This window comes from Penicillium lagena, assembly GCF_028827675.1.
Source record: "Penicillium lagena strain IBT 129212 chromosome Unknown utg000003l_segment0_segment0, whole genome shotgun sequence".
NCBI classification, from domain to species: Eukaryota; Fungi; Ascomycota; class Eurotiomycetes; order Eurotiales; family Aspergillaceae; genus Penicillium; species Penicillium lagena.
Window position 1 is genome coordinate 1687531 of NW_026623224.1, and position 16830 is coordinate 1704360.

General features: G+C 46.9%; 7 protein-coding genes across 7 annotated transcripts; 3 read left to right on the plus strand and 4 right to left on the minus strand.

The window, feature by feature from the left end:
• Positions 1 to 2575: 2575 nt before the first annotated feature.
• N7510_005849 (uncharacterized protein) lies at positions 2576 to 3075 on the minus strand (the record flags this gene model as incomplete). Its single annotated transcript, XM_056977775.1, has 3 exons — positions 2576 to 2857; positions 2907 to 2987; positions 3043 to 3075. The coding sequence occupies 3 exons, from the start codon at positions 3073 to 3075 to the stop codon at positions 2576 to 2578; spliced, it is 396 nt and encodes a 131-aa protein (XP_056833807.1).
• Positions 3076 to 4153: 1078 nt separating this feature from the next.
• On the minus strand, positions 4154 to 5576 carry N7510_005850 (uncharacterized protein; the record flags this gene model as incomplete). The annotated part of the gene is made up of 5 exons (XM_056977776.1): positions 4154 to 4464; positions 4526 to 4965; positions 5027 to 5123; positions 5239 to 5365; positions 5436 to 5576. The coding sequence occupies 5 exons, from the start codon at positions 5574 to 5576 to the stop codon at positions 4154 to 4156; spliced, it is 1116 nt and encodes a 371-aa protein (XP_056833808.1).
• A 2188-nt stretch (positions 5577 to 7764) lies between these two features.
• N7510_005851 (uncharacterized protein) lies at positions 7765 to 8639 on the plus strand (the record flags this gene model as incomplete). The annotated part of the gene is made up of 2 exons (XM_056977777.1): positions 7765 to 7959; positions 8004 to 8639. 2 exons carry the CDS (start codon positions 7765 to 7767, stop codon positions 8637 to 8639), a joined length of 831 nt encoding a protein of 276 aa, XP_056833809.1.
• Positions 8640 to 9080: 441 nt separating this feature from the next.
• Positions 9081 to 11751, minus strand: N7510_005852 (RNA-processing protein PTA1; the record flags this gene model as incomplete). Its single annotated transcript, XM_056977778.1, has 8 exons — positions 9081 to 9223; positions 9285 to 9355; positions 9424 to 10286; positions 10337 to 10685; positions 10735 to 10938; positions 10990 to 11120; positions 11174 to 11339; positions 11414 to 11751. The coding sequence occupies 8 exons, from the start codon at positions 11749 to 11751 to the stop codon at positions 9081 to 9083; spliced, it is 2265 nt and encodes a 754-aa protein (XP_056833810.1).
• Positions 11752 to 12245: 494 nt separating this feature from the next.
• N7510_005853 (uncharacterized protein) lies at positions 12246 to 12449 on the plus strand (the record flags this gene model as incomplete). Its single annotated transcript, XM_056977779.1, has 2 exons — positions 12246 to 12259; positions 12317 to 12449. The coding sequence occupies 2 exons, from the start codon at positions 12246 to 12248 to the stop codon at positions 12447 to 12449; spliced, it is 147 nt and encodes a 48-aa protein (XP_056833811.1).
• Positions 12450 to 14520: 2071 nt separating this feature from the next.
• N7510_005854 (FAD-binding domain-containing protein) lies at positions 14521 to 14724 on the minus strand (the record flags this gene model as incomplete). The annotated part of the gene is made up of 1 exon (XM_056977780.1): positions 14521 to 14724. One exon carries the CDS (start codon positions 14722 to 14724, stop codon positions 14521 to 14523), a length of 204 nt encoding a protein of 67 aa, XP_056833812.1.
• A 666-nt stretch (positions 14725 to 15390) lies between these two features.
• Positions 15391 to 16562, plus strand: N7510_005855 (uncharacterized protein; the record flags this gene model as incomplete). Its single annotated transcript, XM_056977781.1, has 3 exons — positions 15391 to 15593; positions 15649 to 15803; positions 15862 to 16562. The coding sequence occupies 3 exons, from the start codon at positions 15391 to 15393 to the stop codon at positions 16560 to 16562; spliced, it is 1059 nt and encodes a 352-aa protein (XP_056833813.1).
• Positions 16563 to 16830: the final 268 nt, after the last annotated feature.

Genomic DNA, 16830 nt, shown 5'->3' on the forward strand with positions numbered 1-16830 from the left:
CTGTGATCCGGAACAAGGCTTCCATCCTGGATGTTCACGGCTCAAAGACTGGAGTACTATCAGTGTCTGGTATCGAGTCAGCCCCTAGATGGGCCACTTGGACATAAAGGGCAGAGGGAGCTGATAGGTTGGAGACAGACCCTCAAAGGCCTCTGGGGCGTTTCACTTTGTTGCATTATTATGGAGATTCTGGTTGCCTCAGGTCACCGCCAATACGCTTACAGGACATGGCAGTGTACAGTAGTTTTCGAATACGCTTTTCCAGGACGGTTCGAAATCTGCTTCACCACTTTATTTGATGTACAGTAGATCCTTTCCCAAACACTATTTTCGAGCACACTATGCCTAATAGGGTTAGTATACCCTTGAGTACTTAGTTATATTTGACAATATCCGTGTCCTATATTTGAACAATACTATATAAGAAGCTAGGCACACAAATTAGAATAGAGCCAGCTGCCAGATCACTATAATCAATAGCACAATTATTCTATAAGATCACAGTTGCGACCGTTATTGCCTTATACGTCGAATATATAGAGACAAGTCTCGTTGTAACAAGTTAGACAAATGGATTGAATTGAGACGTTGTATATGTACTTCAGGTAGAGGCCAAGCTTCTCAGATAGTTAGATGATCGCAAAATGCTTATATAATAAGTAAGTATGTTTAATTTGGCCGCCTTCAAGCTCCCGCCCGAGCCACTATTCCTTTCACCAGCCTAACTCACCATTTCACCCCAGAAGCAATGATCAACGGCGGAATTTGAACACATCTTTACCGCCCATTTAAATCACTTCGAAATTTACCAACATGGTCAAATTTACTCACTCATTAGTTACATCGCAATCCACTAGCCAGTACCCCTTGTGTTGGAATGACGGCCACACATATTACGTCATTAATATGGTGCTGAGGGTTTGCTGTCCAATGTAGGTCTGCCAACTAGGTGTAGTTGTGGTAGTAGAAAGTTAATGAAGCGTGATCCATGGCTTCAGAATCTCCTTGGAATATTAGTTGCTGCCTAGGTTGTCAAGGAGCTCAAAACCGTGGCTAGCTACGTAGGGGTTTACTGAGCTACTTTAAGTTTGCCTCACCTTAGACTAGACCTTTTTAATGGCCAAAGTGCCATCTTCTTTCTTCTGAATCGTAATCTTCCACATTTTTTTCAATTTCATAATGCAGAAATTTCACCGAGTGATTTGTACACGACGTGCACAACCATCCCTCTTTATAAATCCTTATCTTCGACGCCAGATGGCCTTCTCTCGAAGCAAGGTCTTGCTATCTGAAGACGAGTTGACACATCACGTGCCAAAAACGAAAGGCCGTGGAAAATCGTCCAAAGCGGATCTGAGCAAAAGGGACGCAAAGTACAAGGAAGGTGAATGCTCACCCGCGGACAAAGTTATACAATTAACTAAATCTTTACCAGAGCCGTCCAAGTTGACTTCTGCAACATCCGAAACGAAAGAAAGAAATCATAAACATGACAGTCTCAAAATGTATCGTGAAGGGCCTAATACTGAGAGCGGTGAATTAGATCCTAAATTCCAGTCGGAGGAAGTCAAAAGCCATAACAAATCTGTTGCTGATCATTATGATAAGCGTTAAAGGTGTCTGTTTAATCTTACATTGATTCACCCGCAGCACACCTTCATATTGTCTGCACTTCAATTTATGTTTCAATGCTCTAGCAAGAATCTGCGCCTTTGAACGCTCTTGTTTTGTTTCTCAAGCAGTTGACGTTATTTAAGAACCCCACCTGGGTGCCTCTCACCGGATCAGGCGGAGATGTCTCCTTTTTATCAACGCTGGATGTTGCTACCACTGACTTTTTTGGAATGTGATCTTCGTCCGGATTTAGTATTGCACAGTTTCATTCGAGAAGCACTGTAAATAGTCCTTCTCCCCCAAGAACTTCTTCAGATGCCCAATCTTAACAACGCATTTGTATGCCATTCCCGTACTTCTTTGTATAACCTTGTTCCCTTCCTCTCCTCTTTCAAAGCAACGGTATGTGATATAAGTTCTTTGATATATGGAGCCCGTTGTTATAGGAATCCTGGGTGGGGATGCCTAACTGGTCACAGACAACAAAGCCCGGAAGGTTTCGTTGCCAACATATTTCCCGACCGACCTCCGCACCCAGCATTTCGCTATATGTATTAGTGGTATAAAACACAGAGGCAAATGTTAGATATTGTTACTGATCAAGAAGCTTAGTGCCTCCAATTAATCGCTTTTCTCTTACTTGAATTAATCTTTTTTTTGGTCATCTTTATGGTAGATAGTGTTGTCCGGCGACTGCGATCTTTTTCATATTACACGGAAATTGGTGTCACCACCTACACTTTTTGCTTGTTTCTCAAACCTAATGTCAAGGAACGCTAACATTCTTTGAACAAGATACAAAAACGCCAACATTTGAAGAACTTGTACCGTAAAACCCAGAAGTATTAGTTCCTCACAATAGAGGAACTGTCGTATTGTCCCTATTTGACTGTTGGGCTGCTCGCGCTCTCCTGCTGAATGACATGTTGAGTTATTTCAAGGTCAGTGTGACAATTTGATCTCAGCCTTGGTGAAAGACAGGGTTCTCCTGTCCTTCCTTGTTTGTGAGTTGATCTTCAGTATTTGTTCGCTGAAGGAGAGGACTCTTTTCCGGACTCGCACTCTTCCTATTCGCATCTTCATTTGCATCTTTGTCAACGTTACAAGAGGCTGGGATAGGGGCGTAAGGGTGTGAAATGCTGTCCCGGCGGGGATGCATTTTGCCTGTGTGAATAGCACCGTTGTCGGTCACACGATCAGCAGCGGAAAGAGCGAAATCGCCAGAGTCAAAAAACGTCCGTTCCTTCCGGTTGTTGGTTAGCACGCGTCGTTATAGAGTATTCTCCAAGTACCTTGGACTTTTGACCGAATAACCCTCCACGCTGCAACGTTCCGTACTTGCTGAAGCGACGTTTCTCACTTTCAGACAATCGCTGAGAGAATAGTGTTAGCGTCTTTGCTTCCAGGTAAGATTTGGAAAGCTCCTACTTCGGGATCTGGTCCCTTGTCTCCTGACTGCATTCTGAGAGATTAGCCTTGTGTTTCCCAGATTCTTTTTCAAGCTTGCGATGGGAACTGCATCTGAACAAGAGTAGACTGGCGAACCAACTTGTTATGACGTTCTGTCATATCGCGTGACCCACTTGCGTTAGTCATCACATCCACGCTCACCACATCCCATTTATCTCTTTGTTTGCAATAATCCACACTACTTTAGAGTTAATGACAGATCAAACTCTCCATCCAATGGGGTCACGAGCTGAACCCCCATAATAGAGAAGAGCAGTTGTCTCGAGTTTCAGCGCGTTGATATCACCGACCAGAATGTGTTGTTACATGTCTGTCGAGTTATTACCAATTATGAGGCCCTTAGTAGGAAGGATGGTTGCGAATTGGCAGTGGCTGAGCAAATGTCCACAAGATATCCGCTTCCAGGGCGAGCCCGGCTCATTTGCAGGGAATTGATATCTCGTCATGGTTCAAAATTGGACTAGATTTTGAAATTTGGCTATCACCATTTTAGCGAAAGGAAACGTCGCTAGACGTGACCTCAAATTCTGCGGAGTCGTAAGTAGAGTCCCTCAAGGCTGGTATAATTACCCCGCGGTTCTTAAAGCCGATTCAAGGTTTTCTGAAAGTAATTTGGGTCCATCGGAATTTTGGTCTTTTCTTCTTCTACTACTACTACTACTACTACCCGTTTATCAAGGGGGAACTAAGTTGGAACGTATCTAGTTAACTATCTAATAACTAAGTAAAAAGTCAGTTAACGTTTCTGACCTGCTCGATGAGGATAACCTGCCGTTTGCCTCGTTTGAGGATTGACACGAAGAAAGGCAGGCACGCACTATCCGTGCCAATCCTTTGGATCTTCAGCTCCCATGGCTCCATCATGCAATCAAACAATTTCCAGCCCCATTACTGTCAAACTTCATGGACCCGAACTATTTTGATAGCAGGATTGATGTTTTAGTCACAGCTAATCGCATTGACTGGTACATGCACGACAGATACTTTTCTCAATGTTCATTCCAATTACGTACTGTGTCGTTTCTTCCTGTCATCCTTCTGCCTGCCTCTTCTCAGCGTTTTCCTGTGGTTAAATCGGAACGCATTCGATCACAGAATTACACCTCGGGGAGTAAGTATAAATCTTTCTAATCTTCAAGCCCGCCTTTTCCATCAAAGTATGCCATTGCTCCTCTGTGCGCTCTTGTGAGGCCAGCGTTGTCATCATGGTAATGTCAAACTGGGTAGAATGCCAATGAACTCCAGAGTCAGGGAGAACCATATCATCAATGAGAATGACAGAATCAGGTCCAAGGACAGGAATCGTGTTCTTGAGAATAGCTGCCGCTTGTTCATCTGGATAGTCGTGCATGATCATCCGAAAGTAATAGATCCGGGCTCCTATTTTACGATGCGTCGGATTAGCCAATATTCAAGACACTAACACCCTATGTGAGGATACCTTGAACGACCTGGGGTTGAAAGAAATCGAATTTCATAGTCTCCACGCCCGGATGCTTTATGAAATCATTGGGATCGACATGCAAATCCTGCACGATGGCTGAGTTATGAATCTCGGGCAGTTGCTTCTTTAACGCGACGGCTTGATGACCTAGTCCGCCTCCAACGTCGACAAATAGAACCTGTTGCGGTTCTAAATCACGACAACGTTCAGTTATAGGGTAGGCGTCAACCCACGGCCGCATCCCTTTCTGTTCTGCTTCCATGTACCTGTGCATGTGGCCTAGTCTCTCTGGTTGAGTCACTGCCCAGACAAATGCCGGCACATCTATGTTGAATGCCTTCTGCAGAGGAGTATTCACTGGACTCTTAATATCTCGGTACTTGTTTTCCGCAAGAAAATCCGGCAAAGCGAAAATAGCAGGCCCAATGGTATTCACACTGTAGAGTTTGTCTTGTCAGGAGGCGAGACTCTTATCCAACGAAAGTGAAGAAAGCATACTTATGATACACAGCACTTTGAACTCCCGGGTCACTCAAATATTTGGTGATGTTATTCGCGGTGAACATGTCTTTCTCGGTCTCTCTGATAACACCCACTGAAGCCAGGTAGCGAAGTAGACGGCCTTCGATGCCGAAAGTCAGTATGAGAAACGACTCGCTTCGTTGTTATAAAGCCTCTCTCTTCCTTATCGTTGAGACTAGAAGTCTTACCAAGAAGAGTCGGTGCTGCACCGGTCTCCCCAGATAGCTCAGAAACGCTCAAAGGGGTGTCAACCTCGCTGAGCCTGTTGAAGATTTTCAAGTCCAGGCCAACTCGAATAAGCACGGGTTGAAAGTGCTAATTTTTCGAGTATGGAAATCAGCATCGGAGTAAGTACTGACAAAAACAATCAATCCATGTAACATACAACGTAAGCAATTCTCTGCACTGTATCCTGTGATGACTCGAGCGATGAAGCAAGATTACGAAGGCCATCTAGGATATCACGTCTAGTACTTTCATTGGCATTCTCTGCCAAAGCTTGAACTTGTGATATAATGCTATCCATTCTGAGTATGGTAAGAAAATGGGTTTCTAGATCTGATCGAAGCGGCTTATGCTGGCGGGGAAAGCCCCTTTTTATATAGTTCAGTGGCGAGGCCAGATTCGGAAACCAACTCGTTAGTTAGTTAAATTAGTTAACTGGCTTACTCAGATCTTTAAAAGTCATTCCTAAAGAGGATACGAGATACTTCATGGCTTAAGTATTTGTCAGACGGCGCTTTATGTGGCGTAAATAGTTGGGTGAACTTGTCTTAAGGCAACCCGTCCATGGATTTTGCTCGATATTTACCCTTTTGACTTGTAACTTGCCCGCGAGTGTGAACTAGATGAGAAAGTGTTTTATGAAAAGGTTTAAACCGAATTTGATTTGTTCAAAATCCTATAAATAGTGTGGGTATTCGAAAAATAAATCCATGTAATGTACAACTCCTACCTGTGCTTGGCAGCGGTATGCAAAAATGCTTGGGGCGCCTTACGCACCGGCCCATGTCAAGCAACTGAGAAGACTAAATTTAAAGCTGGGATTCGCGAGTCGTTAATGCAAAGGTTATTCATGGTATAAACTTGGGCGTTTATTGCGTGACCATCAAGAACCCCGAGGGCAAATCAGCTTCTCTGTTCCCGTCGGATTTCCTCAGTGACCGTCGTTGGTGCTGTAGCGAGGTCAATTTCACACGTCAAGGGTCGCTATGCTAATTAAAGAAAAGCTTTGCGCCAAGCCAATGCGCCGACGACACGACAAAGAACAAACCCGCTCGGGGCAGTGAGCATGCAAATAAGTCTTGAGATAGTTATTCCAATGAGCTTGCCACGTGATCAATTTGAACTGTTGGAGCACTACCCTCGCAGGGGTCACGTGACCATGTGTCCGACCTCACTTAGTCAGCTCATAGTCTAGATAACGTTAACTAACTTAACGTTAGTTGGGCTGCCCCCGGAGCCCCTTCCAATCACACACACTCACCAACATGACATGACGAAATTTTGATTATGGATCCCAGGAAGAAAGCTATATTGATTACAGAGAGATTTTGCGCCAAAGCGACCCGCCGTGGAAGCGTTTCTGCAAGGCGTGTCCGAGAGGCATAAAAGCTGAACATGACTAACATCGTTTAATTCACAATACAAGGAGAGGCTAAGATGACAACACAGCCTGGGGAGCCTGCCCCTATGTGGGCGGCTGTTCCGAGCCTGGAGCCAACCCTTATATCACGCAGCTAGGCCATCCTTTTCCGACGCCTGTTCCCCTGTTCGTGAATGCGGGAACCTCGGAGCTATTCTTGAAGCGCATAACACGGTGGGCCGTGGAGATGCGCGGAGTTGAGGGTAACGTAGAGGAACTACATAATAAGGGAGACGCAGTCCACGATACGTACTGGATCGGCCAATTAATGCGGTTTGAGGGAAGCGCTTGGGGCGTCGCGGCAAAGGTTGCTTAGTTTGTGTAGAACCTCTAGCCGCCTGCAATATGTCATATTTCCACTGGGCCGGTACGAGTAATTATGAGTAGGCCACGATGGCGAGAAAGTATTAGGTCTGCCAGATACATTGATCACAATAGGGGAAGAACACACAACGGCTGGGTGGCTTACTGTATAAATACATGTCGCTGGTTCTCATTCTTCTATAATTGATATCTCTTACCATAATCCATCACGAGAAACTCCACGTTCAAGTATCAGAACTCGTATGGCAACACGGATTGAGAGCTTGATTGAAGTTATAGATCAATGGCACGACACAAGAATAAGCCCGCTCGGGCTGCTGTGGTGAAAGTTCAAACCCCACAATCGAGGCTTGTGCCGCCAGCGCAGCTACACCCCACTAGCGCGATCGACCAATCAGTTATTGCGAAACGTTCCATAGCCACGATAGAAGACGTGAGAAGCGTTAGGACACACGTTATAGTATGTATGAAGAAAAAGCTATGGTAGTGCTGGGATTTTACAGACGCTAAGAACAAAAAAAGCAAAGAGCTTGTAACAGTCCAAATGCAGAGACTTTTCAAAGATTGCGATCAACACAATTTACGGCCCTTTTGTTGTATCGTGGCCCCTTTTTGAAAAAAAGGGCGATTTCCATGTTTACTGATTCTGTACATAATAGTTCATGTCGATCTTACATAAATCGCTTCGAAGCTCACAAACACCTCTTCTGGGCCCTCTGCATAGTCTCACCAAGTGGTGGTCGTCATGAAATTTTCCTCCTTCGTTGCGGCCTTTGCTCTCTCGGCTATAGTCCGAGCGGCTATAATACCAAAAATATCTTCAGCAGATTTAGACCCTGGACCGAATGCTTTGTCCCAGCGAGGCGATTCACCGGAAGGTGGCATTGATGACATTTCGGAGGAAGATTGTCTTACTACGAAGACCGTCTTGGAAAAGGCCGTCAGTATTGGGATCAACTCCAAGCTGTCCTAAAAAATCCCAAGTCTACTGATCTTTCTCTGATCAATTTTGACACAAACTGGAAGGTAGTTTCGGAATCAAAACCAGCTCCCATCAGCGGCCCTTTGCCATATGGTTTGAAAGAAGCAGGACTCGATCCCAAGGAGGAGTTTCAGACCACGAAGGCTCAGGTTAAAGGTGCATTTGCGCATTATACCAACGCTATGTCAACCTCATCTGGAGCTATAATCGCAAGCGAAATCTATGGACGTTTTACGACCGCTGTTATGTCGGATGCCCCTGACCGATGGTCCGCTGTAACATGGTATCTTTGGAAGAAAGCTTGCGAGAAAGCAAATCAAGTTCCATCGAAACTTGATTTCATTTTTCAAGACACGATCATGAATGACAAAACAAATAAAGTCCTAAATGTTGGAATGGCCGCCGCAGACAAGCAGAAACAGGGTAAGGGAGGTGAGATAATAGTCACGAGGTGGACGCCAGACGATGATCAATTTTATGCTGCACTCGCAGCACCCAACAGCATTGGTTCTCTTTATCTTGCGAAGGATTATCCTAATGAACTGGGTTGGAAGACTATCGAAAGTATTTCGGTGTACTGGCCTCAGAAGCTGAACCAGCCGGTTATGTGGATCACCTATGTACCTTTTTGTGGGTGACGGAGTGGAACTTATTCGTCGTCATGTATGACAGATTTTGAAGACGAACTCCGCATCATTCTTGTATTTATTATCATCGGCACAAGTTTGGTCGTCATTACACTTGTCCTTTAGAAAATTGGTGTATCTGTTTTACTCTGCTATGATTGTCTGTCTGATATTTCTTGTATTGTTTAGGAGGAGCGCCCGAGGCATTCGATAAATACATGTAGCTGGTTCTCATCCTTCAGTAACTCATTTCTCATTCCATAAACCACCACGAGCAATTCCACGTTGTAGGGCTACACAGATTGAGGATAGATCATGGATTCACTAGCCATTAAAGAAATGAAGCATACCCAGAAAGTATGATATATTCGTATACAAATATAGACGTACAAAAGATAGCAGCTGCTCATCTATCCCGCGTGCACGTGGTACCTGACTACATTGCATTTCAAACTATGCGGGAGCCGCCGCAGCAGGGGGAGCACTACTACCACCATCACCATTAGTCTCCGCCGACGACTGTGCAGTCAAAGACTGCATCTTCTCCGGCCGCCACCTTGTCAGAACCTTCCCAGCAGCGGGACGTGATTCCTCGTCTGTTATCAAACTTGTCAGATGGACAGTGACAATCAAAAGGGGGGAAGGGAGGGAGCTTACAAGTTTGGTAGACATCCTCGAGTGTATTCAGGCACATTTCTCGCGCGGGGGGACGGAACATCACCAGGTACCTGTCGACATTATCAATACGTTTGTTTAGAACATAAATCCGACCAAAAAAGGACGCGCGCAGACTTACATCAATGCCTGAACACAAAGATTAACCCGCTCCGGATCTCGGGCTAGGCTAGCTACGCGCTGCGTAACCGAGATCGTAACATCGGGAATCTCGCTGAGAAACCGGACGAGGACCTTGATATCCCTTGAATCGAGATAGGGCAGGATACCATCAAGGAGGCGGATAACCCATGTATCGTAGTGCAATGCCACGGTAGGCGGGGATTCTTCTTCCTCTCCTTGATTATCGATTCGGCTCTCCGCCGCAGCCTTCATTTGAATGCGGTCATTGTACCACTCCTCGTTCAACCATGTGATTCCGATATTCAGCCGCGCGCGGAAGTCCTCGAGGATATACCTGTATAGCGTTTCCCGAATGGAGTCTGAGATGGCCGTCTGGCGCCGTGAGGAGCTGCCCCCCTTGGCTTTGCTGTGATCTTCCTCTAAGCCGGCGGGTGCGCGCGTGGCGAGACGGGTGAGAAGCACAACCCATGCATCGCGGTCGAACGTGCTACCCGCCAGCCGCGCGAAACCGAGCTGTTGCTGTGTCTTGCCCTTGGCGCTCGCCGGTGATGTCTCGGACATGTTCAACATGCCGAACACGCGGGCGACGGCGCTACGGCCGATTTCGCCGGCTTCTTCTTCCGTTAGAGGGGGTGGTTGGGGTAGGACGAAGGGGCCGAGAGAGACGAGGTCCGGTTGGAGTTCTGCTACCTCTGCGGCGATGGCGCTGGCTTCTTGGGAGACGTTGTCGCTTACGTCCATGGGTTGGTATTCGGGCTCGTAGTCGTCATCTTCATCCGCTCCTGTGGCTGCGTGTTGTTGGTGTTGTTGCCGTTGCAGGTTTTGTTGCTTAGTTACGGCTTGAAGACGTGCTCGGATGGCCTGAGATTACTTTTTAGCGATGGCAGAGCATAGGTAAGGAAAACACATACATCAACTGCTTGTGTAAGTGTAGACGGATTGACGTGTGCAAGGAGAGGAATAGCAATCTTGACAACCAGGTCGGCTGGGATCTGTTTCACATCGAATGAAGATAGCCCAATATCCTCGGTCAGAGTGAAGAGCTGCGCATAGCTGAGCGGGCCCGGAGGCAGCGGCGGAATCTTGAGCAATGGAGGAGTCAACGCATCAAGACGGGCTCGCTTGGCGTTATCAAGACCGTCCGTCGGTTCACTGGGGAACCCACGCTTCCGTGAAGCATCCTCCGTTGTCTCAAGTCGAGACTGCATGAGACGCTCAACGTACATCTGCATCTTACCCGTTAGAGGGTGATTTGGGTTCCTGGCATTTATTAGTCGTGGTTCTCAGCTAGAGATTTGGATCTGCGTACTTCTTCACAACGTTCATGATTAATGCTCGTGCAGTTCGCTCCATTGACTTGACATTGACACGCACGGTTGGTGTAAATGGCGGACGGACGTGCTGTGTCGGATAGAAATCCAGGACTGCATTGATGATCTTGTTTGAGATCGACTGGCGCGAGCGGATAAGGGAAGCAAGACAGTTCAACGTCGCGTTGACAAGAAGCGTATCACTGGCAAGAGAATTAGTAGACGTTGCAGTACATCTTTCTATATCCACATACCTAGCTTCTTCTTGGAAAACGCCTAGCAGTCGATCGAGCAGACCTGATGACTCGGCCTCTAGGTTCGGAATCGATAGCAGAGCATGACTGCGAGGGACAATCGCCAGCGATGTCTCATTTTGTTCGGGCCGCTATCACCAAGGTCAGAGAATCGTTAACAGTAACATTTTCCGCGGGTACATACTCTTGGATCCGCAATTGGACCTGGCGTCTGAACCTGCACGACGCGTTGCAAGAACTTGACGCAGGAAATCTTTATTGAATACGGAAACGAGTCCATTCTGCGGAGGATTTCCTGCTTAATTGCGTTCATGTTCTCCCACGACGTGCTGTCTTCCGGGTGCTTGACACTATCACCGTATGTGTGAGTATATGACCGCCATCATACTAACTCCCATGCCCAATTGTCGGATGATGAACTCACATATGTCTAAAGAGGGAAGGATACAAACTAGCCACAGCCTGCACCAACCCCTTCATAACGGCAGCATCCTGGTCCGGCACCTCGCTCAGCTGGCGAATCGTCTGCAACACAGCCGTCGCCATGGGCTCCTTCTGCACAGCAGACAGCAAGGGGCTAGCGAAGGCTTCAGCCAGGAACTCGGCGCCCCATCGTCGCAGCTCGACCCGCGCGTGGGCCCCGACGATGGGGAGGACGCCGTTCACGATCTGCGGGTATAGGGCGGCATCGCCGAGGACAAGGGTGCGCGCGGCGTCGAGCTGGGCGACCTGATCGGCGACATGGTCTGTTGCCTCGGCCATCGTTGGCTGGCTCCGGGAGGGAAGGAGAAGGGAATGAAACGGGAGTTGAAGTTGTTCGGAGGATGTCGAGTCGAGGCGAATCGGATTGGATCGGGGAATTATGCGAGAAAGAAGCCGACAGGGAGGTAGATGAAAGGCCGATGGCAGCGACGATGGCACTTAAAACAATCGAAGTAGAATCGAGAACAATTGGAGACCTCGTCACGTTGACACGAGATGGCTTGCTTGACCCTGGAATAACCGTGTCGCGCGACATCCACCAGACAAGGATGAGAGAAATCCAACCTGGGCAGTCACCGCGTAGTCGTCGTACGAAACGACGGAGAGCAGAGCGAGCTACGAAGGGGGAGGGGATTCTATTCTCCGTCGAGTGTTGAGTCTGTCTGTGATGAAAGGAAGTTCGGGGCAAGTCGACCTCCGGCGCCAAGACATTTTCTCTCTCTTCCTTCTTCCGCGTTTCTTCTTCCCCACCGCAACGCAACACTTCGCCGGCCATGGCTTCTGGAATGTATGTGGACGATATATGACATACAATAGTCAATTGTTGACAACTCTCTTCGTCCAGCTTTAACTCCACCTACTACGGCAAGGACTACCGCGCCGGAGCGGCGCTGCTGCGCGCCCGGCGGCCATATCTCTTCAAGAACGCCGTGACGGGTCTTGGGCTGGTTGTCTGTGTGGCAGGTATCTGTACGTGAGCTGAGCCATGCGCTTTGTTTCCTTTCCCCTTGGTTCCAGGGCATTGTTCTTGTCTACCTGAATGATGCCGAGGGACAGAGAGACAGACAGAACGATCCTATCTATCCATACCCGTACCACCGTCTGCCCTTCCAAAACCATCACGCTGACTCGAATTCTACACAAACAGATACCTACACCCTCCGTGCCGTTGGCCAAGAAGATTTCTCCGACGTTAAAGTCCCCGACGCTCCCGTGCAGAGCCAGTCGCAACAGAAATAAATCGGTCTCGTTCTCGCGACTCTTGGTCTTTCTTGAATGCGGCATTTTTACCTTTCCATGTATATCATCTGTCTGTGGGATAATTCCGGGGAGAAAAATGTGTTGGCGGACTGCCATCGCCAGCGGATGGAAAGCGACGGTGCAAATTGGAGTTTGGGAGTCTTGAGGGTATTAGGAATATATCTCCATTCCTCAATAACAGTTTTCTACCCTATACCAGACTACCTGACTAGGGATTACTTTGCCAGTTCTTGGTTTTTTTTCCCTGGCCACGACTTTCCTCCATCTACACTATTTGCTTTATCCTGCACAAATTCAGACAAGCACTAGAGATCATCACCCTGCCTTTTTTTGCGCTGGCTCTGGTGCCTAATGGGTGCAATGGTGGAATCATCCTCCGTATTCTAATATCAAGATTACCTGATTTGGTCAAATTTGATCAAGTATAGGATGACAGTGATTACAAGAAGAGGAAGGGAAACGGAACTACCAGACTATATGAGAATGAGAAGATAGTAATACAGACCAGGTGATCAATAGAAAGGATTCTTAGTCAACACTAGACCTCCACTATTCTTCGGGTGCTTTAGAGTAGCAGAGTACCAAACGTGCGAGCTATGACATGCTTTTGCTGGGGACATAGTCAGATCGGCCCTTTCGATAGAAGGTACGCTTGGCAGCCCATCTCAATGCTTCAACCTCATTTTGAAGATTAGTATGATTTTGGATTAAGGAATTATAGCATAGCTAGTGACCCGCCGCATGTGTCTATTGAGGCGAACCAGGAGAGGGGGCGTCGGAAGGGGATTTCGAGCGTATATCGCCGCCAAGAAACCCCAGGTACATCCATCGCATCAAAAGAAGCGAGAAAATAATCGCGATCCGACTCGATATATTGTTACGGTAATAGCGGCATGAATCCGTATCACAGTATTGGCGACAGACGGGAGAGAATAATAGATAGGGAGATGCAAGAAGGAAAGTCATAAACCTATGCAGCGCAGGGTCAGTATTACGGACTGTTGAGTTCAAATAGGATGAGGGGATTTTACAAGACTGGATGATTCCAGAATCCAAGCTTGTTTAGTACAAGCTCCGGAAGACCAGGCTTCATGTGAGGGCGGTCCTCGATAGCTTGTGTTTGTTGAGCCAATGCCGGAGAGGAGTCACCGGAGGGATATTTTATGTCCATAGTGAATCCCAGATGATCACGCGAGGAAAGGTGTGAAACTAGGAAGAAAAGGCAGACCTGATGGGCTTAAGTACGGAAAGCGAAAGGGGAAAAGGGCGGGGGCAGCTTGGGTCACCAGGTGGGAAATGTACTTTTTTGGGGGGAAATACAAATCTTATTCACCTAGCGAGGTCAGTACATAGCGATGGTAATTGTTGTAATTTAATGGCAAAAGATTCATTATTATATATTCTATTAACGCCTCCGAGTAACTAATAATTACTATAAAGAAAACGTACTGGTAATTACTAGTTGACCCTATTAGTACTATCCTCTCGTAGCAAAGACGAGAGGGCCAACGATAGCGAAAAGTTCTAGGCGCCAAGTAGCTTTACGATTTCTAGATGACCGTTTTCAATCGTAATGAATAGCAGGGTTTCGTGTCAAACATTCTGATTGATCTCAACGGCTTTAAGGCGAACAAGTTGGCGCACAACTTCCAAATGTCCCGTTTCGGCAGTGCAGACAAACGGAAGGACTTCATGCCAAAAGATTCTTCAAGCTCCATCTTCTTATCACTTGTTAAGGTAATGTCATGATCGTCCTCGCTTAGCTGAATCAACCCAAGCTCGATAAGATCAGTTCGTCTGGCACAAAGGTCCATACATCGTTCCACCCTTCACCTTTTCCCAGTCCTCACTTCCGACACAGTGCCAGCACCAGAACACCTCACTCGGATCATACTTCTTCTTGACCGAGCTGAGCCACTGATATTTATCTCCGAACCAATCCTGCTTCCAATCAGGATCAGCTCTATCAGCTTCGTTGAGATAGGTTCCCATGCCGGGAGAAACGAAGGATAGATCAGGAGTCCAGTTGAATGGGCAGAATTGTAGGGGCGTAGCGACAGGTGTATAATAGAGTGAGGAGATGGGATCAGGAAGAGAATATAAATGGGGCGAGGCCGGGTCTTTCGTGTCGGAGAAATCGAGGAGAGGGTGAAAGACAAAACTCACCAGAAAAGGAAATTCACAGGTGCTCGTTTTGCAAGAAAATTGTCATCTCATCTATTTCATTTGCCTTCATGCCTAGAAGAACATCAAACCATGCACACTCGGGGGAAGAAGCAAAGGGCTGTGTACAAGGCATATAATACACCCAAAACAATAGGTGATCAGTCAAAGCCGGCTCTGCTGAGCGTCCTAGCCTAGGGACTTGGCCGAAAAAGACTTGAAGTACCCATTAAGAGCGTCAACGGCTAGGGCTTCGTTTAATACTTTGAGCACATTTTTCTCTTCGGTCTAAAACATCTTCTTATTGGCTAGTAAGATCGAACGATTGGTATATCAGCTACTCCACACAGGCCTCCAGGGGCAGCCTAGCGTCTGCGCTATTGCCAGATAACAGCCTTCGGAAAAGAGATCCCAGCCCTCGGAAAAGAGGGGGAAGACGGACCGCTGCCTTACCTATAATTATTGCACGAACCTATCTAAAACGATATTTATATAATGTACTTCAATATCGACAACATGGCAATTGAGACTTACGACTTCACAATAAGGAGTCACTTCCCAGCATCCAAATTCGACTCAATATCATACAGCCCGAAGGAATTCTTATCCCAGAGATTTCATGGCGACGTCAGCGCAGATCTTGCCCAGGAAGTGTCTACACATCTAGATCAAGCTGGCGTCAGAGACTCCCCTATGGGGTTAGTTGGTAGAAATACTTCCCCAAAACTGCTTGCTTTATTAATACTTCAGCAGCATTATTGAAATTGAGAGATATACCCCAGCTATTGCCCACGCCTTACTGATATCTTTGCCCGAATTTCCAGGGCATCTTCTCGAAAAGGTCGTCCTCAACACATCCAGTAATCGGAATCTCTCAGAGATCCCAAGCGCCAACAAAGACTCTACTAGTATGTTACTACTAAAAACATTTTCGTCTGTGCACCTAAGATAACATGACTCTTTTAGGTATCGTTTCTCTCTTAAACTTTCCCTCATCTGCAGAATCGTCCCATGTGCATGGTTCCACTACTGGCAATTTTTATCAAATCGCCATTTGGATTCGTCAAGTTTCAGTGACTAGTCAAACGGTCGGAGACTCAGATCATCATGGTACGACGAATATATGGCTTATCTGCACAAGCCCCAATGTGCGCACGCGTCTCGCAAAGCACTACTTCTCCGGTGAAAATCCAAAACGATGGGTACGACTACACAAGCACCCATTGTGGATATTTGCCGATATATTGCATGTTTTTGGTGACTGGGCCCAAATTTGGGACGCCATAAAAGAAAAGCTTACGCCGTATCATGACAAGATCCTTCTCGCTAGTCATGTGCCAACCTTGCTGGAGTTAACTCGTGACCTTCATCACGAAACCGCAACATTGCTGTTAGTGCGTGAGCAGCTCCGTGTTCATTCCGCTGCACTTACTCGATTGCTTCACTTAGGTGCGCGACCTACGTCACAAGATCCTACAGAGAGGAAACAGGATCCTACAGAGAGGAGGCTGCAAGTGCATCTTGAAGACATCAAATATCACGAGGAAACTTCTCAGGATATCTCAAGACAGCTAGAAAATATGATAAACTTAGTAGCTAGCCCCGATTTCCCACTTTCCACACTGTCCACACTGTCCACTAACAAGCTTTCCAAATCAGGCCTTTAATATCGAAACCATGAATCAAGGCCAAGCAATGGCCAAATTGAATTTCTTTGCTTTCGCATTTCTTCCTTTAACCTGGGTTGCCGTAAGTCTGAGCTTCCTAACCATACTGAATGTGGACTTTAATGGATGCAATGAACGAACAGAGCTTATTCGGAATGACCCAACTCTCCATATCAGCCGCCTGGTACCCTCTCTGGGCATTCGCTGCCTTGGCCAGTGTGTTCTTGATTTCATTTTCCCTTCCAATTCATAGATTTAACCGGTCTAT